The sequence below is a fragment of the Rhizophagus irregularis genome, chromosome 17 (assembly GCF_026210795.1).
Source record: "Rhizophagus irregularis chromosome 17, complete sequence".
Taxonomy (NCBI): Eukaryota; Fungi; Glomeromycota; class Glomeromycetes; order Glomerales; family Glomeraceae; genus Rhizophagus; species Rhizophagus irregularis.
Window position 1 is genome coordinate 1,406,484 of NC_089445.1, and position 24,529 is coordinate 1,431,012.

A 24,529-nucleotide genomic window follows, 5' to 3' on the forward strand; every position below is an offset into this window, starting at 1 on the left:
AAAAATATTATCACAATTCATTGCTTAGTATTATTATGTAAATTTCGACTTGTTGGAAAGACCTTTAATTTTTCTATCTAGACCAATAAAGATCTTTATCTTAATAATTTCGAAAACGCTAGATTACTTTATATTGATGAAAATCTTCATTTAGAATTCTTATTTTGGGTATAAGATTCTGGTTTATTATATACCAATAATGATTTAAACCTAGAAAATTTATTCACTGAACCAGAAGACAATAATATGACTATAGCCAAAGAAAATATGATAATTGCCAGATTGGGTATTTGCTAGTACGCAAACTCGTAACTGAGTTCAGTTAAATTCATGTCTTGTTACGCACCTAGAAATCTGACCGATTTAAAATTAATCTCATATGGGGTTTAAATTTCTTATGACTGTTAAGCAAATATAAATCTAATATATTTATATATTGTTCGAGGTCTTTCTATAGCTTTGTGTTTAAATGCTGATATTAATACCTTCTTTAATAATTGGTAAATATGCGAATCCAAGGTGCTTTAAAAATATTAACATTTACAACTTATCAAAATAATGCTAAGGCTTGGATGCTTATAACAATTTTTTAAGAATGGCTTTGTGTATTTGATCGTTAAAGTTGCATTAAAATGGAGATCAACAGATCAACGTGTTTTGCTGTTACTTGATAATTGTAAAAGTTATAAAATGAAAAGTCTTAACCTTCCACATGTTGAAATTCATTTTTTACCTTTAAATACACATTGAAGATTCAGCTAATGGATGCTGTAATTATCGTGTCATTTAAAGAATACTATCATCATCATATTCGGTAGCTAGTTTGCTTTGTTTATATTTAATTTTACCAAATAATTTATTTTTTATTTAGTTAGTTGTTAGAATGTGTAGAGGCCAAACAAAACATACAGAATCTAAAGATGAATATTTTGCAAGCCATTCAGTATATCATTTCAAGTTGGAATGAAGTTACAGTTGAAATAATCTGTAATTGTTGAAATCATACCGGGAATAACGAATTGATAAATGATGAACCCCTTAATCTTTCTAAATTCTAATGCAATGTGAGTAAATGAATCCCTTAAGAAGATATTACATATGAAACTTTTAGATGACTAAATCATTACAGAACTTGTAGATATTTAATGAAAATACTGATAATAGATAATAGTGATGAGATAGTAATTATAAGCACTAATATAGTATTAAAGAAACTGTGAATATGTTTTTACTTTAGCAGGAAGATACTGATGAATATATCAAATTAGTAGGTAAAATTGAAAAATTTTATTAGAAAAAAACAGATACATATGATGCAGCAGACTACAATTAATCAGTGTTTTAAATAATAATTGTCTTATTACTGTAATAATAATAATTGAATAACAAATAATGGTTTTGACCTATTAATACATAATACAATGTTTCTTTTATAATTTTTAGCGTTTTCGTAATGTTAAATCTTTAAAAAAAAATTTTTTTTATAAATGCATGCTTATATGAGTGCATATAGAGAGGGTTGACTATATAATTTTAAATTCTATAACAATTATATCTACTGGCCTTTATTATTTATACATTTTATTTAATTCTTAAGGGACTGGTTTTTAAAGTGTCTATTAATTTTAATATTTTCTTTAAATTCAGAATTGACAATTATATTAATCTTTTATTCTTTTATAAAAACTATAGCTTTTCTAAAAAAAAGTAACTTTTACATCTTTATATTATAATCTAATTATTCACTAAGTTGTTTTTCAAGATTTATTATTATTATTGACATTTAGACAAACTATTGGATTTTCTGTTATATGATAATATTTCTTTTGGTTTATTTCAATTTGGATTTGCTATTACCAGATGTAATATGCTATGTCCCTTTAAATTATTAATATTTGAAGTAAAATCTTTACATACATCAACATATAGCTATAATAATCACTTTATTTACAAAAGCAGATTGTATTCTTTCTTATCTTCCAATTCGTCTTCCACTGACTCAGAATTAATAGGAGTTTTAGTTGTTTTAGTTACTGTAAAAATTAAAGATATGTTCATTCTCCCTTTGTAACCGATAGTTAATTCTTTCTTTTGCCAATTAACAATAGCATTTACTTTTCTGAGCCAATCATTCCCAAAATTAGGACTTTGTCTTGGAAGTTTAACATGTGTACTGGCGTTTTGATGATCATATGACTGAGGTGAACTGGTAATTCAGTAATTACTCCCAAGGCATGAACTTTAGTTCCATTGGCAGTAACAATAACCATATTTGATGGTTGATTAATTTGATATCCAAGTTGCTTCATCAGAGATTTAGTGATAATACTTGGATATATTTACCATTTTTTGTAAGTAGTTTCAGATTTTTATTTATATAGACACTTTGCTATAAAAATATATCCCAACTTTTCATTTAGGTTCTTGTCAATATATTCTATTATTTAACTGTCACCCAATCGTTTTCGTGTCCGGAAAACTCACCCTTGTCAATGCATTGTAGAAAAATAGGAGGTTAAGCCCAACCTCTAAATCAAGGGATTTTCCTACTTTATCTGCTATGATAATTTTGATTTTTTCATTATTATTAAAGTTAAAAATAAGTTATTATGTTGGATTAATTATTTTGATAAATAGAAATATTTGATATATTTTGTATAGTATTATTAGTGAGATTATTTGATCTTATCCTCTTATTGATAAAAGATTTATTTCTTATATACTCTTACCTTCTTAAAAGTTATATTATTTAGTTTAAATATACAATGAATATTTACTTTAAAAGCATTGAATTACTACTCTAATAATTGTGTAACTCATATATCATAAAGTTGAGAATTAGCATTGGATAATAATACATATATAATTAATTGCAGTTTTAAATTGACAGTAGTACTTTCATACATATTCATGCTAATGCTAAGCTTTTTTTAATGCTTCTTTGAGCATTTGCATGTAAAATTGGAAGATTTTTATCTGGAATAGTATATTAGATGTGATATTATAATTTTTTTTGCTTGATTTAAACTTCTATTAGCATAATAACTACATGTTCCTTTTTATCTTCCTTTATTTGGGAAAGTATAGTATCAAGTCCCAAAAGCATCTATATAAATAACAAATGATTTCTTAAAATCAGAATGACTGAATATAGGGAGCTTTAATAAGTATTTCTTTAGGTCTATCAAAAGCTTGTTATTGTTTTCTTTCCATTTAAAATATTTTTTTTTTTCAATACAAAAATAGCATTTGGTAAATAATGCAAGAAAAATTCTTAATAAATTTATGATAATATAAAAATAGTCCTAAAGCAGCATATAATTAACCAATTTTTTGGAGTTCCATCTCTTTCTACTATATGGCCTAAAAAGTGAATGTTTGGAAGGATAAAGAGACATTTATTTAACTTGATTTTTAGGTTTGCACTTCTAGTACTACTCAAAAACTTGCACTAAATGGTCTATATATTATTCAAAAAGAACTCTGTATTAATTATTATATTATCTAGATAAATGATTACAAAGTCATCTAAAAATTCTTGTAAAATACGATTCATCAATTGTTGAATTGTACCTAAGCATAACTCAAGCATCATATAAAGAAAAAATTTTATATCCTTTAAGTGTTAGTTTATTTTTGATTCGAAAGGTATGTGAACTGTGACCAGAAAATCTTGCAATCATTTTATCAACTGAAATATTAGATGAAGGAATATAATATTTTTGTGATATATCTTTGATATGTGTACTTAGTAGTTCTAATTTTGAAAAAAAGTCTTATTATTTTGATCATCAACTTAAAAGACATTACTAAAAATTTGTAAAGTCTATAACTATATTGTATGGCAACTTGCCAGCATCCACTAGCAAGATCAAGAGTAGTAAACCATTTAGCTTAACCAAAGCTTTATTATGTTAGCTTTAGTTCTCTTATCCCCTTCTTTCTTAACCAAAGCATCCTTGTATTTGCTCTAGTTCTCTTATCTCCTTCTTCCTTAACCAGAGCTTTACTGTATTTACTTTAGTTCTTTTATCTCCTTCTTTCTTGTCTACAATTACCACAGAAGAGGTCCAGCACAGGTACTACAAGATGTACTAATAATTCCATTCTTCTCCATATTTTCTTTAAGAATTCTTTATTTTTAAGGTTAATTCAGTATGGAACTGAGATAGGTGCAGCATTTCCAGTATTAATTCTATGTTTAAGTAAATTGGTATGACCAATTTCAGTTTGACTTTTGCGCAAATATCCTTAGTATGTTTTTCAAGAAGACTTTGGCTTGTTGTTAGTAAGTATCAAGGAGTCCAAGGTTGAAAGGAGTTGTAGCAGTAACAGTGAGGTATACAGCTGGGTTTCTTATTCTTCATTCTTTTCCTTATCAATTTTCTCTGAATCCAGTTTAATTCTATCTTATTTTCTATTATATGTCCTAAAAAGTAGAATATTTGGAAAGGAAAAATGTCATTTCCTTAATTTAATTTTTAAATTTCATTTCTGAGTAAGGCTTCAAAAACTTGTGCCAAATGATCCATCATCCATATGTAACCTTTTTACATTGTTTATATACTAGTCAACCATAAAATCATTCAAAAATTCATGAAAAGCATGATTGAAATGTTCCAGAAGTGTAGCTTAATCCAAAGGGCATTACTAGGAATTCATAAAGACAAAAGTGGTTGCAAGGGTGGTCTTTTTGATGCCTCTTTTGTATATAGCAACTTGCCAGTATTGCTGTAAGTTTGTGTAAAGTCATTATTCAGCAGTATATTGGAGAGTGAATATATGCACTAGTCTAAACCTCGCACCATTGTCTGTGATTTCCATTACCGTTGTTACTATTATTATTATGAGCTTGATACCAAACTTCTATAAAAATAAAGACGCCTTCTGATTGATCACTAGAGATAAAGTGGAATACCAATTCCAGAAATTGTCAAATTGAGGTGTATTTGGTAGGTAACAAATATGGTAAGAAGGATCTTGGTGATAAAAACAAATTTGTTGAATATTATTATTTAAATGTTTATAGCAGTAATCATAATGTTTCTGGCAGAAGGTAAATTGTTATTATCAATTGCATCAGTGTCACGCGATAGTAACAGAATAATATATTAAATAGAGTATAAATTTGTGTTCTAAAATCTATTTCTGTATTAGTTTAGATTCAGAACCATTCTTTTCTATGTCTGTTTTTGTTTTTTTGGTTCGGGTGAGACCTCCCTCAGGGTTGTCTCGCCATTTTTATTTTGGACACCATAAGTAGCATTGTCTTGTTCAGGCGGTTTGGCTGACAGTTTTACCTGATTTACATCATGTCTCTTTTATTTGTATTTTAAAAAACAAAAGTGAATGAAGTGAACGAAACTACAGTAAAATTTACATGGAAACTTATAAAATGTTCTAAAATCTTTATTGTAGTATATTATTCCATGTTTTATTAATTCATCATATAGATAGTTTTTAGTTTTATTTTTTATTTCCCCGTTTTTTCTTTTACTTTGGTTCGGGCAGTTGCACCCTTTGGTATGCTTGCCATTTTTGTTTCTTACAACCAAGGTGATGCCACCATTATCGCGGTTTGGTTTACAGTTTGTTTGAATTACTTTCGTCTAGTGTATAGTTTCTATGTAATTCGTAGATTTGTAGTGTAACCTAGTTCATGTTGAAAATAAAAATATAAATATAAATTTGTGTTCTAAAATCTAAATTCAGGCTCCAACTCTTTTGCTGCTTTGTCCAGCATGTCTATATATACCAATTTTTCTATGCGTATAACTTAGAGTCCGTCATGCCTGCCACAGCCACCTGTAGAAGCCCTGCCACTTGTAAAAGCCCACCATAGCCACTACTTCTTGTAATTTACACTAAATACTATATACTATCAAAATGTAAGTTATATAAAGTGTAAGTTATACTTACACCATCAATACACTGAACATTTTGATTATGTCAGCTATATGCTAAATTTTTGCCAAATTTTACATGTACACTATTCAAAGCTGATCTGCATAACAAATGTTGTACATGGGAACTTGCTCCTTCAAATTTCATAATATGGGCAAGAAGGATCTTGGTGATAAAAACAGATTTGTTGAATATTATTATTTAAACATCTATGCCAGCAATTGTATGTTTCATTTTATGAGAAATATAAGTTTATATCCTATCTGTCATACAACATAAAGTGGCTTAGTAAATTTGAAACTTCAAGGTATTGAAGGTATGGAAAATAGGTCATGCTTGAGTAGCATTCCTATTTGTGCCACTTTACACTTTCACATTATTCATTATCATATATTATTAAGAGCTAAATATCGTATATTTTTTATGATGGGATAAATATAGGTGAACTTAGGGTTTCCTTCCTCTTTATAATTATATTCTCTTTCATTGTAATAATGGGTTGTATTATTGTGTTTGTTTCTGGCAGAAGGAACCAAATTGTTACTATCGATTTGCATCAGCGTCACGTGATAGTAATGAATAATGAATAGAGTAGAAATTTGCGTTCTAAAATCTAAATTCAGGTTTCAACTCTTTTACTGCTTCGTCCAGCACGTAATTCTTCTATGCGTACTGCCACAGCCACCTGTAAAAGCCCCACCACTCGTAGGAGTCCCGCCACGGCCACTACTTCTTGCAATTTACACTAAGATATAAAGTTATACGAAGTGTATAAGCTATACTTACACCATCAATGTGCCGATCATTTTGATTATGTCAGCTGTATGCCGAATTTTTGAATACACACTTTTCAAGGCTGATCTGCGTAACAAACGTCGAAAATGTGAGCTTTCTCCTTCAATTTCATGATATAAATAATAAAATTTTATATATATCTCTCAGCTTCATCTTGGAATAATAATTTGGATAACTTTTGGATATTTAAGTATACAGAAAATAAGGTCAAATTTTCTATTATAAATAACAGGTGCCCTTTTTCTAAGGGGGTGATCATCGGTGACTGAAATTATGACGATCGACCAGCATTAAAAAATATAGTGCCGGAAAAATTGATAATTCTGGCCAACAGTGATGATCATCCCCGGTGATTTAAAGCCTATAAAAATGAAATGTGTTATATATGTGTTCATGTGTAAAAAACGTTTAAAAAAGCACCATTTTGTCCGATTATGTCTTATTACAAAAAAAAATAAACAAAATGGTGATTTTTTAGACATTTATTACACAACATGAGCACAAATATTAAACAAATTTAACTCATTTCGTTTTTATAAGGGTGTGTTTTCTTATTTTCAGAAGAGTTAATTGGAAAGAATTCATCCAAGATTGTGATAAGGCATATAAAATTTAATATAAGTTTAATAGAGGTTTTAATTTGAATCATATCTGATATGAATGTCACGAAAGTTTTTTTGGTCGTCATACATGTCATACATGTCACTCATGTCGAATGGCACCAAAATATTTGTCATGTGACACAGGAAAATATTTTTAAAGTGTTTATTTATCCCTTACTTGGTATTATTTTTTTTTAAAAACGAAAAATCTTAATTTAGAATTTATTTATTTACAATGAATATCTCAAAATTGTTATTTGTTTATAATGACGTAACCAATAGAAAAAACACTACTAATCTTACTATTGTTTGATAATTACTATTGTTCGATTTATAAATATATTGTTGTTAAAATTAAATTCTATTAACAGTTTATAAAAATAAAAATATAATCTCTTGTCAAAATTAAAAGATTCTAAGTTTTATCCAATTAATTAAAAGGTATAAAAAAAAATTTCCTGGGTTGCCGGATATCCGGTCACCGGGTGGAAAATAACGAGAGAAAAAAAAAAATGCTTTTCTCCGGTCAAAAGTTTAATAAATTTTTTTTTTAGAAATAAAGTTATTATTTACTTGCTAAACCTTTCAAAACTGCAAGATTTTCGTTTTGATGAACATGCTTAATGTGCTAATCCTGATTTTTCGTGCTGAAAAAAAATACTTTAAGTTTAAAAACACTTTAGAATTGAAGATATTGCGATAAAGCAAATAATGATGTACGGTGATCATCAAAACAATAATGCAATAGTAAATGAATAATTGATCGAATGGGTAAAAAGAATTTAATGTTTTTTTTTTATTAGAATAAAGATGAACTTCTAAAAATCCAAAAGAATTCTTGATTCTCGTATTATTCTATCAACTATTTTTACTTTTGCGCAATTTAAATTGCGTGTTGCATTAAAAATTCTAGTTACGGTAGCAATTTCGAATTTTGAATTGCGTTACACTAAAATTCTTGTTATCGCATAACATTATGACGCAATTACGTTACAATAATTGATCAGTTCACAAAATTTGACGTCACATCTGTTCCACCATTTATAGAACTGTATGTAAATCCCGCATGTAGCGGAAAACTGGAAAACGTATTTTTTTACTTTTACAGGGTTTAACTTTAGTTTCCAAAATTGGAATACATTATATATTTCTTGTAAGAATAAAATTTTTATTATTGAAAAAATACTCTTATAATAATAATAATAAACAGATGGTTGGTTTATCAAAATTTATTTAAATAAATTCTTTTTCAACGTATTGTGTGCCTGAAATGTAAAAAATAAATGCTTTTAATTACACATATATTATATATATAAAAAAATATTTTTTTTTGTATAGTTACCCGTGATTTTTCTTGAAGCAGTCCTTGTTCTGACCATCCATTGACCGTTCGGCATAGATAGATAAAAATTCGAATAACCGGGATCTGATCGACCTCCAGCGGTTCCTATCGTTTTAGGATACACTCGTTGATCAGGTTTAACCCCATCAAACTGTTGATAATATTTTTCCCTAATTTCTCTACTTGATAGGAAACATTCTTCATTATTAGCTAAAGGTGAATTCTGATTATTTTTTAAAATATTTTTAAAAAATTGTAAGGATTTCCGAGTAGAAGGATTTCTTTTAAAAAATTTATTATGATTAAAATCATCTTCATTTTGTTCTTCTATTATAACATCAGTATTAGCACTAAATGAAAATTTAGAAGAAATTGAAGAACGTCTTGAAAGGTCATTATCATAAGATTTTTTACTATGTATAGAACCCCTCCTACTTAAGTCACTAACATGTCTTTTTAATGAATTATGAGTTTGATCGGGATTTTTATCATTTGAGGAAGTAGAAGATTGACCCAAAGAAAATATTGAACGACGGAATTTTCTTTTAACACTCCTTGTTGACTTGAAACTTGCGTTATCATTCATTAAATTACCGGAAGGTAAAAGACTTTCAGCTACATTAATAGTTTCACCGAAATTAATTATTTCTTCAGCAATTTTTCTTGATTCAAGATTAGTATCTTCTTGAATATTCTCTTGAATATCATCCGTAATATCATTTTTTACATTTTTTACATGCTCTATATCAATATCCATCGTAGCATTATTCGTCGCGACGTTATTTTCAATTTTCGTCGAGGTATTATTCTTCACGGTATTTTTTCCAATATTCTTATTCTTCACGGTATATTTTTCAATATTTTTCACGGTATTTTTATCAATATTATTATTCACAGTATTTTTGTCAATATTCTTTACGGTACTTTTTTCAATATTCTTTACGGTATTTTTTTCAATATTCTTTACGGTACTTTTTTCAATATTCTTTACGGTATTTTTTTCAATATTCTTTACGGTACTTTTTTCAATATTCTTTACGGTATTTTTTTCAATATTCTTAATATTCTTCACGGTATTTTTTTCAATATTCTTCACGGTATTTTTTCCTATATTCTTCATGGCATTGTTTTCTATGGCAACAGTGGTAGCAGTAGATGATTCAGCGACTATTGTTTCTTTATCTGTTGTAACTTTAGTTGATCCTTTTGTGAAGGTATCATTTAGATGAGAAGATCTTTTTTTGAATTCTTCTTCTCTCATTACCTCGTTTATTACTTCGTTTACTACTCTGTTTATTAATTGACGGTCTACTTTTGGAGCGGATTCCTTGGTATCATTAATAGATTCTCCGGAATTCTCATCTTGATTAATTTCTACGCCTATCGTTTCTACTAGATTCATAAGATGACCAATAATTGCATCATCCCAGACATCGTAATTTTTATCATCTTTAGGAGTAGAAACATTATTATTATTATCACTATTATTAACAGTATCAGTAATAATAGGGGTAGATAAAGAAGGTTTAGATTTTTTCGATTTAGATGGTTTACTATAAAGTAAAAAATTAATATTTTCTCTTATTGTAGTATAAATAGAAGAATTTTCTTTTTGTTTTAATTTATCTTGAAGTACTTTTAAAGGAAGGTCATCTTCTTCTAATTTTTCTTGAATTTGAGAAAGTGGCAAATGATCCTGAGTGTGACGATTCATAACCATTTGACGATATATTTTACGTAATAAAACTTTTTCCGTTAATTCTTGTAATTTTCGTTCTCTTAATAACGATATATCTTGAGGTTGTTCCACTTCATCAGAATGTTCCGTTTCCGTTGCAAAAAAATCAAAATTTTTGGCGTTAAAATTAAAAAAGTTTTCTTGTAAATTTTCTTCATTTGTAGTAGTATTAGGTTTAATGTTAGAAGCTAAATAAGATGCAAAAAATCGCAACATTTTTCTTTTTTTTGAATTTTTTATATTTTTTGTATTTTTAATAAAAAAAAGAGACTGCCGGCAGTATATAATTTTTTCTTTTTGTATTTTAATATTTACAAATATTTTTGTCCGATTTTAAAGAAAAAAAAAATACTTTATATTACTTATAAACTGAGTGACGTATTATAAATATATTTTTTTTTATAAAAAGAAAAGGAAGAAGAAAAAAAAAATATTCCAAAGAGAAAAATAAATAGTTATTTATTTATTAAACAATTAATAAAAAATTAATTAAAAAGAGGATAAATATGTCCCAATAAATAAGATAGACAGTCGATGAAAAAAATTAGGATATTCAAATTTGTGTTAGTAGTAAAAAAAAAAAATTTTTTTTTCGATATACCTAAAGATAAACTATCTATGGTTTTTATGTACATTTCGTTTGGTGAAAAAAATTTCCTTTGTTACAAAAAAAAAAAAAAAAAAAAAAAAAATCTCATGATATTACTTCAAAAAATATATATAAATATATATATGTTGTTGAAGTAAATGAATAAAAAAAAAGAAGTAAAAGAAAATTCCTGGTAAAAATATTACCTGCAGTTTTCCAATTGAAACAATGAAAATAAATATATTCACATCAATTAATGAAATTAAGTAAAAAGTAAAAAAAAAGTGTTGGTCAGGTGAGTATCACACCATTTTAATAATAGCAGATAATTTAACTTTTAAAAGTTTTAATTTAATAAATTCGGTTAAATTAGTTTTTAATTTCCGCCGATCACGGATGTAATTACCATGTTTAGTTATTCTATGAAGTATATGATCAATGAAATAAAAAAAATCTAAAAATAAACTTTTACCGAGATTTTCTTAATTCATAATATTTTTCCGGATGGATTTGAGATGATCTCAAAAAATTCACGTGAAATTTGTATAATTTTTACCAAAATTATGATAAATTCTGGCTGAAAAAAAAAAAAAATCTCAAAAAATTTTTAATTAAACTAAACTAAAATCATATCATTATTTATGTCGTACGAACTTCCTCATTTTCCCAATCTCTCTTGGCAATTTTTGAAATAATGACGTTTTATTATTTTTAAAAAAGTGGCGGGATTTCAAAAAAATTTTAAGCTAATTTTAAGTTAAACTATATGTTAAATTATGTTATAGTACATATATAATAACATAATGATTACAAAAATTAATACAAATTCGTGAAAAATTGAAATTTGGTTCAAACTCAAATAACCAGGTAGTAAAAAAAATTGAGTTTTTTTGTCCGACTTATCTCCGCAAGATGAAAAGGGTTTTTTTAAATTAAAATATTATATATATGTATATATACAGTATATATTATATATCTTATACGTGTGACTCTGCAGATCAATCGAACGAATGTTCGAAAATTTTATAACAATTATTTTTTTATTTTTTTTTATTTTTTCTTTCCTTTTCTTCCAACAAATTACCGGATTAGGAATAATTGTTTTTTTTTTTTTTGGAATATCAAAGATTTGAAATAAAATATTACTTGAAACATAAACTAATATGAAATCAAATGTTTAAAGTAGCTCCCACGAAATATACAAGGAACATAGGAAAATCAGTTATTCTTTGTTTTTTTGAATATACGTATGAAATTAGCATGAAGAACAAAAAGTAACTCGGTCCCATAATGTTTCCATTTTTTTTTTTTTACTGCAATTTACAAAAATAGAGTTTCTTTTTAATAATTATTTGTCGACACATCATTTTTATTGTATAAAAAGAAAAATTACATTTATATTTTCTTTTAAAAGATAATTAAAATGTTAAAGATCTTATATTTCCTTATGTTATATTTCATTAAGTTTCATACTATTTTTTCGTCAATCTTGAAAGTCTTAAAAAGGAAGATCACGGAGATAAAAAATGTTGAAATCCCTTAGTATATTTACCCCACACAAACATTGTTATTTCTAAATTAGGGTACCATCGAGAATTAATATTTTTATATATAAAAGAACCGAGGAAGTTTTACCAACGAAATGTAAAAAGTTTTATTAATCAATTTATTAAATTAATTCCTGCTTTTTTTTTTAAAAAAAAAACTTTAATTTTATCTCCGTGTTGTAGGACAAAATATATAAAATATAAACGGTGAAACAAAAAATTAAATTAAAGATAAACAATTTTTTTAATCATGAAATTTATCACCATTCGTAAAAATAATTTTAATAGAGAAGATCCTCTTAAAATATCTTCTTCATCTTTATTAAAATATGCTGGTTTTGAAGAATATGAAGGGTTTGAAGATATTCTTGATAATTTCAGATATGTTAGTGGTAGAAGGTTTCATAATTCAGATACTTCAAAATATTCTTTACCAAATGATAAGACTGAACTTGATAGATTAGAATTATCTCATGGTTTACTTAAACATGCATTTGATGGTAATTATTCTTCTCCGATGCATGATCAATTAAAAGATGGAATTACTGTATTAGATATTGGGTAATTATAAATAATAATTATAATTATTTGTTTTCTTCTAAAAAAATGGATTTAATTTTAATTATTCATTCATTATTTGTTAGGTGTGGAACAGGAAAATGGACAATTGAAAATGCAGTAGAATATCCTCAAAGTACTTTTGTCGGAATAGATATGTCCCCAATATTTCCAACAGAAGATAGACCACAGAATGCGGGTTTTATTGAATGTAATGTGCTTTATGGACTTCCTTTTCCTTCAAACACGTTCGATTTTATACATCAACGATTACTTCACGCTGCATTTACTGAAGAACAATGGATGAAAGTGATAAAAGGTTCGAATTTTTGTACAAGGTTTTTTAATATATCTCAAAAATAATAAGAGATTTATGATCTAAAATTTCTTTTCTTATTTATTATAAAGAAATAATGAGGGTGTTAAAACCTTCAGGATACGTAGAATTTTTGGAATTGGATGGTTTAAACTTTAATAATTCAGGTCCACGTACAAAAGAAATAATGAATAAAGGTAAGCAAAAGTTGGCGCATTAAAATTTAAATTCACCCGTATCCCGTATCCCGTGTCCCGTGTCCCGTATCCCGTGTTCCGTGTCCCGTGTTTTAACAAATTAATCTTCTTTATTTTTAGTTAAACAATTTTATATGGCTAAAAATATATGTTTAAACGTACCAGCTAAATTGAAAGGATTTATGGATTCGACAGGAAGGTTAGGTAAAGTTTCAATAGAAAATAGGATACTTCCTGTAGGTAGTTGGGGTGATACTTTTGGTGAACTGGTAAGTAATAAAATAATATATTTTTAATATATATAAAAAATCCTTTTTTAATATTTTTATTAATTAATTTAATAGATGCTTGAATATATCAGTATGAGTTTTGAATCTTATTCAGTAATAATGACAAGGAAATTTAAATTCACTGAACAAGAATATCGTAAACTTTTTAGCGATTTTATTCAAGAAGTTGAAAAACGACAATTAAGTCTTACTTATACACGTTTTTTCGCACAAAAAATTCATTAATTGTAATATAAATTGTTAATAGTAGTCGGTTAAAAAATTTTTTTTTAAAAAAAAAAAAAAAAAAATTTTTTTGTAAATTTATATATATAATATATATAATATGATATAATATATATTTATTTTGTTATTGTATTTAATTTAAATTTGATTTTATGTAAAATTTTTTTTTGTTTTTGATTTTACATATAATTTGATTTTATGTAAAATTTGTAATGGATTTTCATGTATTTAATTTTAATGTATAATTTTTGTATACTAAGTTAATTTATTATTTTATTTTTATAATAAATTGTAATATATTAATATGTGCTTAACATATGATTTTATTTTTATCAAAAGAACTTTGTCTCAAATATTTCGTATATTTCGTATATTGGCATTGCTAAATCTCACCGCAGGTGATTTTCACCGCACCTGCATTAGCAAATATTAATGGGCCGAGTTTCATGACATTTTTAATTCTGCCCAGAATTCTACCCTAATTCTGGTAAGGTGATAATTACCAGCGGTGATATTTAGCAATACTCATTTATAATTACCGTAAATTAGTAGGTAATACCGTTCTGAAGAATAGTTAAAGATGAAAAGAAGAACTTAAAAAACACTTTATGATTTTACATACATACATTACACACAGAATCCATATATAGTATCCCCTTCTCAAAAAATTTCCTCTATTTTAAAATACTTGGATACTACAAAAATATATACTAGTAAAATATATATTACACAATATAAACTCTTGTACCCCTCTACGTGGAGTATCCATGATATACCACGGGTACAGGTTCAAACCACCGATACGCGAGTAGTGCTTCGACCCGGATGAAAACCGTCATCCGGATTACACAAAAAAATAATCCGGATTATATCCGGATTGACCCGGATTTTGAATCCGGATCAGATAATCCGGATAGAAACCGGAAACCGGATTGGATTTACAAATGGTCGGCAATAATTCTGGCCAGAATTCATAACGCCGGCCAGAATTACAAATTGTGTAACATTAAATTTTCATGCCAGCCGATAAAAAATTTTTGCCCGGTGGCTAAACTATTTTTCCGGTGTCACGTGATGTTAATTTCGGCCAGAATTACAAATTTGGCCAAAATTATCCAAGACTACGAAATTTACATAATTCCAATTTCATTAAATATTTTTATTTAAAACAATTTCATATTATTTCAGCATTGTCTCAGACTATTGTTTAACATTTCTTTGTAAATTAACTAATTATGAAATTTTAAACAAGATATTTTTATATACAGCTAAAGATTACTATAAATAGATGTGTTGGGTTAGTAAGGCAATTTTTTAAGGATTTGTTTCTTCTTTCAAAAATTAAAGAATCATTTGAATCAAATTATATAACACTAGTTTTAATTTTTAAAAAAAGTTGTTATAATTATATAAATTTATAATATTGAACAATTTTTCATTTAAAACAATACAACAAAATAATATAAAGTTTTTTTTCTTTTGAACTTTTGAATGTGAAATCTAAAATTATTTGTTATTTGTTAATGTATAAATTTAAATAAAATCTGATACAAACTTCAATAAATAAATTATAATTGAAAAATCTTCTTAAACTTACTGTATTAAAAAGTTTAATATAACAAATATAAATTTAATAAATTTTAATAAAAAAATTGGTATTAGGCGCAAAAATAATTAAGCCATAATATCATTTAGATATAGATCTTTATGGATCAGCAAAATTATTATTAATAAAAAAAAATAATAAAAATTTCATCCGGATTCCGGGTCAAACCGGATATTTTTCATCCGGTTTATAATCCGGATGAAAACCGTGAAAATCCGGATATCCGAAAAAAAAAATCCGGATCAATCCGGATTGATCCGGATACGGGTCGAGGCACTATACGCGAGGTACTATCACTATTGCCGTGATATACGGTAAAATGAACATCATCATCAATCTTGTATTTATGACCTGATTCGCAAACCAGAATTGACGTGTAGTGGTATCTAAGGACAATTGGTTACCAATAAAGACAAAGAATTAGATGATACCTTCATAGAATAATTTCCTTCCTCATAAAGATCCAAGCATAAACGTTGAAATATGTAAAACGATCTTCCTCCCATATTATAAATTCCACGAGTTAGTCTGTGAAATTTGCTATATTCAAAAATTTAAATTATGACCTTATCTTTATTAATTATTCCATGAATGGATAAATGAATATTAATATCACGTAACTAATTCCCTGATCATCAAATTTAATTTTCCCAAAAAAAAATCATGCGAATATATATAATAAAAATGATGTCAAGAAGGGGGATAATAAATACAGTACTTGGATTTAAATGATTAAATAAGGTTAATCATCATGTGTGTTAATTTCAAAAAAGTATGTATTTAAAAAGTTGTTAGAATATAATATCAATATATATTTATTGTAATATATAAAATATAATTATTGTAATATATAAAAATATAATTATTGTAATATATAAAATATATTTAATTATTGTAATATATAAAATATATTATTTATTGTAACATATAAAATATATTATTGTAAAATATATTAATTATTGTAATATATAAAATATATTAAAGAAATTCTTGTGTAAGCTATTCTACACATATATATTATCATCCCACATATATATTATGATCCTTACATTAGGGACGTGCGCACAGACTAATGTTTCTTCTTATCCAAAATAATACATAGTATATACAATAAATTGGGAAATTGAAATAGAGCTGACATTTGAAATTAGTTTGACTTGACATGACATCATACAAATAAAAAAAAAATTTACGATCGTATTTTAAAAATCAAACAAAATTGATTGTCATATATATAGTAAGTACATAACTTGTCTTATAACAAAATCTCTTGATTTGTAAAAAAAAGTGTTAGATTTGTTAAATTTAAAAAAAAAAATCAATGTCATGCAATAATTTTATTTTTAATAAAAAACGTGTTATAATTTTAAAATGGATCTCGATCAAATAGTCTTATGCTTTACGATCAGGTAATAGATCTGACCATATGTTTAACGCATGATAACATATTTAGATCAGCTTGATCTTCCGACAATCTGTACGTAATACCGAAATTCCAAGTCCCAAAATTCACAAACTTTTTAATATTCCTGAAATTTATTATCCCGATTTAGATTATTATTATTTATAAATAAAATTGTTCAAAAATAAAGATATATACTATTATTTTATTATTTACTACTATACCGCAATTGATAATTAAAAATAAAATAAATGACGTAATAAACTATTTATCCAATTACTAAATTAATTAATAGAATCACAAATCTAATGTGATAGTGAAATTTCTGGAATATTAAAATTTCGAGCGAGAGCGAATTTTCAGAGGTATTATGGATGCCAGGATTTTGAATGATTTCGACCAACAAAATTGATCTGTCTATATAACAAAAATTTTTTTTTTTTTTTTAACACCAGCGACGACTTCGATGAGGTTCACCTTCCTTACGGTGGCCACCACCGACTATCACTTGAATGATTGTTTATATGAACGTTATTTGGATCTCCTTTACTAGGAATAATATGAAATGCTTGAACAATATCGGTTTCTTAAAAAAATTTCATATTGAAGAAAAGAATGAATCTAATAAAATAAAGATAGTAAGAGGACGCAAAATATTAAATGGTGATGGAAAAAATGATTGTGAAAAATGACGATTAGAAAAACGATGAAGAGAAGAATGATAAACATTTTTACGATCCTCTTGGACCAATAGTATCAATTTTATAAATATCTGAAGGACTATTTATATAATTTTATAATTGGTTCTTACCAAAATTACATTAAATTAAAGTAATAAATAAATAAACTATAGAGAATCACGATCAGATTTTAATTATATGTGCTTTGATATTGAAAGAGTTGGCCATCATCGCATAATAAGGGATGCAAATCTTTTTTCGGAGCCGGGGTTTATGGAACCCAGCTGACATTCTGTTTTGAATCTTTGATTTTACAAATTATTAATTATTATCATTGGTCCTAAAAATTATTACATAAAATTCGTATTATATTACCTAATTTTGAGTTTTACTATATATTTCCTAGTCTAATTACGTATCAGCTTGAAGTATATTCGAATATACTGTTGTTACATTTGTTAATAGTTAGTTCTGCGGATGAGTGTAGTAATTATATTTAACCTCAACAACTGATAATTTTCGCATGAGGAACGTAAACTTTAATTGTTACTAACCTAGCGTCATATTTATTATTGTATCATCTGCCGTGATAACTAGGGATGGCAACGGTTATGATCATAACCGTTTAACCGACCGTTTAACCGCTATTTACCAACCGTTTTAACATTTGACTGACCATTTTTAACCATTTAACCGACCATTTAACCGACCATTTAACCGACCATTTAACCAATTATTTACTGTAAGTAAAATGGTATAACCGACCGTTTAACCGACCGTTTAACCAATTTTTAACCGACCATAACTGACCATTTGAATTGCTATAACCGACCATAACCGACCATAACCGACCGTTGCCATCCCTAGTAATAACTCGTAAAAAAAATTATTTACGTAATTTCTCAGAGTTGATTAAAAAAGAGGTTATTCTTAAATATATACATATATGTTATCCTTCCTGAAATTACAAAGGTTTACCCATTTTCTATAGACAGAACTTTTGGCGGAAAATCCGTCCTTATTACCCGTGATTTAAACTTTGCCAATCTGATTATTAACCTACAGTATGCTACAGTATGACCTACTTGTATTGAACTAAAAGTTTTCAATAATTTTTATTGAAATTGGATGTGCCATTCGTACTGGAAGAATTGATTTGTTAAAGAACAATAATCGTACGCAATTACATATAAAGTGACGTTGCGGAAAATAAAAAAGCGCAAAAAGTGAAAAGTTTCATTTTTATATTTTAAGAACTAAAGTGAAAAAAAAACAAGAGGAAAAATAAATGTGATTCGTGTTTCTATAATTATTGAAAATTTTAACATACATGTGTAATAAATAATTCAAATAATAATTCTTTTAAGGATATAATATTGTTATGTAATTGATTTATATATTGCAAATAAATTATAATGGCAAAACAACAAACCATCGTAGGAAATTTCAAATGTGAAAAATCAAAATTTCTGGGAATATGACAAAATGTACAACGGATAATTTTTGGTTTTGTAATTAGTACTAGGAAACGACCGTTATTAAGTCACGTGCAAGACGGACAGTCGTGTGACCTTTGCATAGTGTTATTAAATGTTTAAGGGTTTATTGATGTACTTCGTCACGTGCCGACAGACACCAGCATAGTCCTTCGTTACACTCGAACTAATTATTATACAAAAGCTATTAACAGTTAATAATGTACATTTTTATATTATCACTTTTGTATATATTAAGGTGGGCATAGTATATAGTCCTTCGTTACACTTCGGACTAAAAAAAGAAATAATTTTATAAATCATCGACATTTCTCGCTCATATGATTCAAATCTGATACCTAATTTAAATTAAATTATTAAGTCAAGGAATTGCTTCTCCAGTTCGACAAATTAAGAACCACTATATATTATAAAAAAAGAATTTTTTTATAATTATTAAATGTTATGAAACGGGAATGCCGGTTTTGTATATTTGTATATTTAGTAGGAAAGTTATCAATAACTACAAATACAAGCGTGTTTAAATAAATTATAAAATATAAGCGATGATATTAAAAATTTCTCTTTCAACATAAATTCATACTCTAGTAGGCGTTTAACTTAATAAATTTGCAAATAAAAATTACATTGATAAATTTTTTCTAGAATATATTCATTATATTCAAGTTTTCATTTGGCTATTAATTACGGCCGATTAAGAAATTGGTGCATAAATTCATTTTGGATGTGATTGGATTAAGTTGAATTGGATTTGTTTCACAAAATGGATCGTGTGACATACTTTACAAAGGGTAATAAATTTATATGCATGATAGATTCTAATATTAGGCTAAAATTAAAGGTCTTAACATATACTTCATTCCTCTAATCTAATTATTAGTTGTAGTTCTTTCAGACCTTAATAAAATAAAAATTTTCTTTAAAGCAACATCAGGAGAATAAAATAAGCGTAGATCTACATGTGTGAAAAACTACGCAAATCTACACCACTCGCGACGATATACGAGTGTGAAAAATTTAGAGTAATTTTCAATAGTATAAAATAGTGTATTTTAAAATTGACGTAGTTTTTTTAATAGTTAAAAATAGTGTAGTAAATTTTTCTCTTAAATTTTTCACGTTTTATTATTTTTTTTTACTTACACTAAGTCAAAATGATTGCATTTTATTATTTTTTACTTACACTAAGAATAGAACTTAACTCACATTTTATTTATTTTTTTTTACTTACACTAAGAATCGAACCGAATACCTCAAGATAAACTATTAATATATTAAGTCTCATTATCCGACCACTACACTATTTGTTCTTTTTTTTTAATTATTATATTATATTTCATATTTATCTTAGAATAAAAATGTATTTATATAATTTTTTTTATAAATTTTTAGTGTATATCTATTTGTATAAATTTTTTGCAGCTTTTTTAAATACAAAATTATTCAAAATATTTTAAGTTACATTTTCGCGTGGGTTATGCAAAGTCATGTATTTATGCAAATTTCTAAAGCGTAGATTGCTGGAACTACCTACTTATGTAGAATTTATGAAACTTTTTAAGATACAAAATCAACAAAATATTTTTTTAAATTGTTTTTATGTGTAGATTACTTAAATCATATATTTAAGAAGCTATTTCAAGATAAAAAGTGTCATAAAATTTTCATAAATAGGTAATTTCGAAGTTTTATAAGATACTCCTTATTAAATAAGGGGATGGCCAGAAATGACGTAATTTAAATTTTAGGATTTTTGCCCCCCCCCCCTCCCCATGTCATCATTCATTTTAGGAAATGTAAAATTAAAACATAATTCTGGCTAGAATTATATTAACTACAAGTGTCTAAAAATGGAAGATGTGTAACATCATCATGGTCTTAACCCCCCTCCCCCCCTTAGGAAATGACGTCATTTCTGGCAGTCCCCTAACTATGTTTAAGTGTAAATTATGCAAAATTGTATATTTATAGATTTTTACGGAGTATAAATTTCCAGAGATTATACATATTTGACAACTTTACGCTAATATTCGCCTCATATAATCTCCTGATGAATGTGTCCGTCTCTGCAATACATGCGCTTATCACATGATATTATAAAATATAAACTATTTTTAAAAAAAAATTAAAATTTTGAATTTGTGATTTACCGACACGGCCGGGATATGAAAACCGAATTTATAACTTTGCGTCGCCTTATCTATATAAAAATTTGTAATATGTTGATACTGAGAATCCATCACTCCATGATCGTGTTAGTATCGTGTTTATGTTTCAAATCTAAATGCGTTATGTAAGTTATGTATCACTCTTGATCGCCTTTTTGGGTAATCCATTTGATACGACTCTCGCGAATGAAATATGGTTGGTTCAATCCAAACTGAATATGTAAATACGCCTTTCAGTTTAAAAAAGAAATTTTCGTTTAGGCCAAATTGATCTTCTTGTGACACATTCAGCCATAAACATGACGAAAACAATTAAAATACTTAACATTGTTGGCATTATTGATTCATATTTGGTAGTAAAGATTCATTCATCCTTTATAAATGGTTATTGTCGAGCCATTTAAATTCATATTTGTAAATTATCTGCTTTCCTAATTATAGTATTTTTCTTACCAAACTTGTTAAAGAATTTAAATTTAGCTTCTGATTTGAGCCTCAATGTGGCTTCATAGAAACTCATTGGTTGCTATTGAATTAAATAATCGATATTTTTGTTACTATTTTAGATATTCAATATTCAATGCAATCGTTGGAGTATTTAATGACTCCTTGACGACCGTGTAAAAAAATGGCCTAGCTTCAAGATGGACTTGAATGAGCGACCTCCAACATACTACGGAAATTGTTTGGACTGTAAAACACAACGTACTACAATTTCATGGTGTAAGAATTGTGAGATTGCTTTTTTGAAGGAAAATTTCCCTAATTGGACCAGCGGAAGTTCTATAATAGATGAGTTCATTAGATATACTCAGCTTAATGCGACCAAAAGCATGGATTACCTTGAATGGATCGATTTTGATAAATTCGACTTGGTCAAAAATATTAATAAAAGGGGTGCTTTTAGCTCAATATATTCGGCAATTTGGCTTGAAGGACCAAGATGGAATCTGGATGAGGAGGCTGAAGTATGGACACGTAATGGACCGATTAAGGTTATTCTAAAACGATTGGATAATTCTCAGTACATGAGTCAAGAATTTGTAAATCAAGTAAGTTTTTTTGTTATAAACAAACAATGTACTAGCGATTAGCAATTTTACTATTTTTGGTTTAAAATTCACCATCGATAAGTTCAAATTAAATTATGGTAATTAAAAGAGATCTAAAGGTAATAAAGTATAGTAACTGCGGTAGTGTTACAATAGAATTGACAATAATATGTCTAAATCTGGTATACTCATTTATTTATCTGAAAAAATATGTAAAATATGCTCGAGCAGATGAATTGTGACAAATCATCGGTTTTGGTCACTTCTTAGTCCTGTATATTTGTAAATTCATAGTCCAACTTATTCAGTCGGTTAGACTAATGTGGGTTATATTTTTATTATTAGTTCATTATTGGATGAAGACAAACTTTTATTTACCACATTAGTCCTTCATACTGAACTATATCAGACTTATTAGATGAGATATTGGTCGAAGACCGATGTCTTTACTAGGAACCGAGAAATGTATAAAATATATAAAAAATTAATAGCGTCAAAATTATATATAGGTTCTTCCAATGTCTGCCGATATTGTTTATTTATATATTGCCGGGTTCCTTTTTACTAACGTAAAATCACGTATAAATCTCAAACTTCTATAGTAATAATTGAACAATGTTAAATTTAATAATATTGAATTTATTTTTCATATTTATTTAAAAAAGTTATATAGGTATCACAAATGCTTACAAAATGGAGCACTAGCAGTTTGTTTTGGCATAACCAAAGATCCAACATCCAACTATATGTTCGTTATGAGATATTATGAAAATGGGGATTTGTACTCATACCTTGAAGAATCTATGGAGCTTCTTTGCTGGAGAGATATTGTAGAAATATTATGGTCAATATCAGCGGGACTTGAATCTATTCATGAACATGATTTAGTTCATGGCTATTTACATGGCGGAAACATATTAATTGAAAGCGAAATGGATTCAGATACTAAAATAGTAGCAATAGCGGATACTGGATTACATGGGCCTGTTGATAAACAAATTTCATCTGAACAGATTTATGGCGTAATACCTTTCGTTGCTCCAGAAGTTCTTGATGGAAATGCAATATCCAAAGAATCCGATATTTACAGCTTCGGTATGATCATGTGGATGTTATCAGCTGGTATACGTCCATACAAAGACAGACCTCATGATAAGCAACTCATTCAGGAGATCTGCTCAGGATTAAGACCAAATGTAATTGATGGGACACCGCCTGTTTTTTATACATTAATTTACAATGTTTAAATGCCAATCCATTAAATAGACCAACAGCATCCCAAATTTGCGAGTGTTTAGGAAATTGGTTTACAGCAATTTGTGATAGTACTGATCCATCTGAGTTATTAAAACAATTTGATACTGCTGAGGATATTAAATTCGCAAGCTTGGAAAATTTTATTCATAATAACGTACCATCTCATGAAAAAGCCATCTATATCAGTCGTCCATTAAATTCCCTTAATACTACAGAACCTCCTACTATACCTGAAAAAAATTAATAAGAAACGATTAATTATCACTGTATATGTTTTATGATTAGTACTATGTACATTAAGTTCAATATAAGATTAATATAAGATATTATTTTACTAGAAATAGTATTAGTTAGAACCTTATTTCTTATAAACTTACGAGCTCTTTTTTAACTTAAAAAATTAAATTTTAAATTCGATTAATTAATACTATGCATTATCATTAAAAAACATAAGATAGCAATGCAACCTATACTAGAGTATCTTGCCCTAACAATAATAAATTATAAGGGGATTAAGGACATTAAGAAAGAAAATTTTTAAGTTTTTTAGATAAGGTCTCGTGAAATAGTAGTATTTAATTTTTCATATAACGTATGACAAGGTTTTAGTTTGAATTAAGTTAAGTAGTATTCAATATTTATCAAGAATGATTTTATAAAGATTTTATATTTATGCATTAAAAATCAAGAAACTTATGTTTAACAATTTAAATTAAAGATTTATATAAAACTACAATTTATTTACATGAAATTATTTTAAATTCT

At 27.0% G+C, this 24,529-nt stretch overlaps 3 protein-coding genes across 3 annotated transcripts; 2 read left to right on the forward strand and 1 right to left on the reverse strand.

Moving 5' to 3' along the window:
• Positions 1–8,534: 8,534 nt before the first annotated feature.
• OCT59_009050 (uncharacterized protein) lies at positions 8,535–10,597 on the reverse strand (the record flags this gene model as incomplete). The annotated part of the gene is made up of 2 exons (XM_025326175.2): positions 8,535–8,566; positions 8,644–10,597. 2 exons carry the CDS (start codon positions 10,595–10,597, stop codon positions 8,535–8,537), a joined length of 1,986 nt encoding a protein of 661 aa, XP_025177469.2.
• Positions 10,598–12,767: 2,170 nt separating this feature from the next.
• On the forward strand, positions 12,768–14,103 carry OCT59_009051 (uncharacterized protein; the record flags this gene model as incomplete). The annotated part of the gene is made up of 5 exons (XM_025308747.2): positions 12,768–13,078; positions 13,162–13,394; positions 13,484–13,588; positions 13,709–13,857; positions 13,933–14,103. The coding sequence occupies 5 exons, from the start codon at positions 12,768–12,770 to the stop codon at positions 14,101–14,103; spliced, it is 969 nt and encodes a 322-aa protein (XP_025177468.2).
• A 7,996-nt stretch (positions 14,104–22,099) lies between these two features.
• OCT59_009052 (uncharacterized protein) lies at positions 22,100–24,008 on the forward strand (the record flags this gene model as incomplete). The annotated part of the gene is made up of 3 exons (XM_066133281.1): positions 22,100–22,507; positions 23,173–23,612; positions 23,774–24,008. 3 exons carry the CDS (start codon positions 22,100–22,102, stop codon positions 24,006–24,008), a joined length of 1,083 nt encoding a protein of 360 aa, XP_065999735.1.
• Between the last annotated feature and the right edge of the window lie 521 nt (positions 24,009–24,529).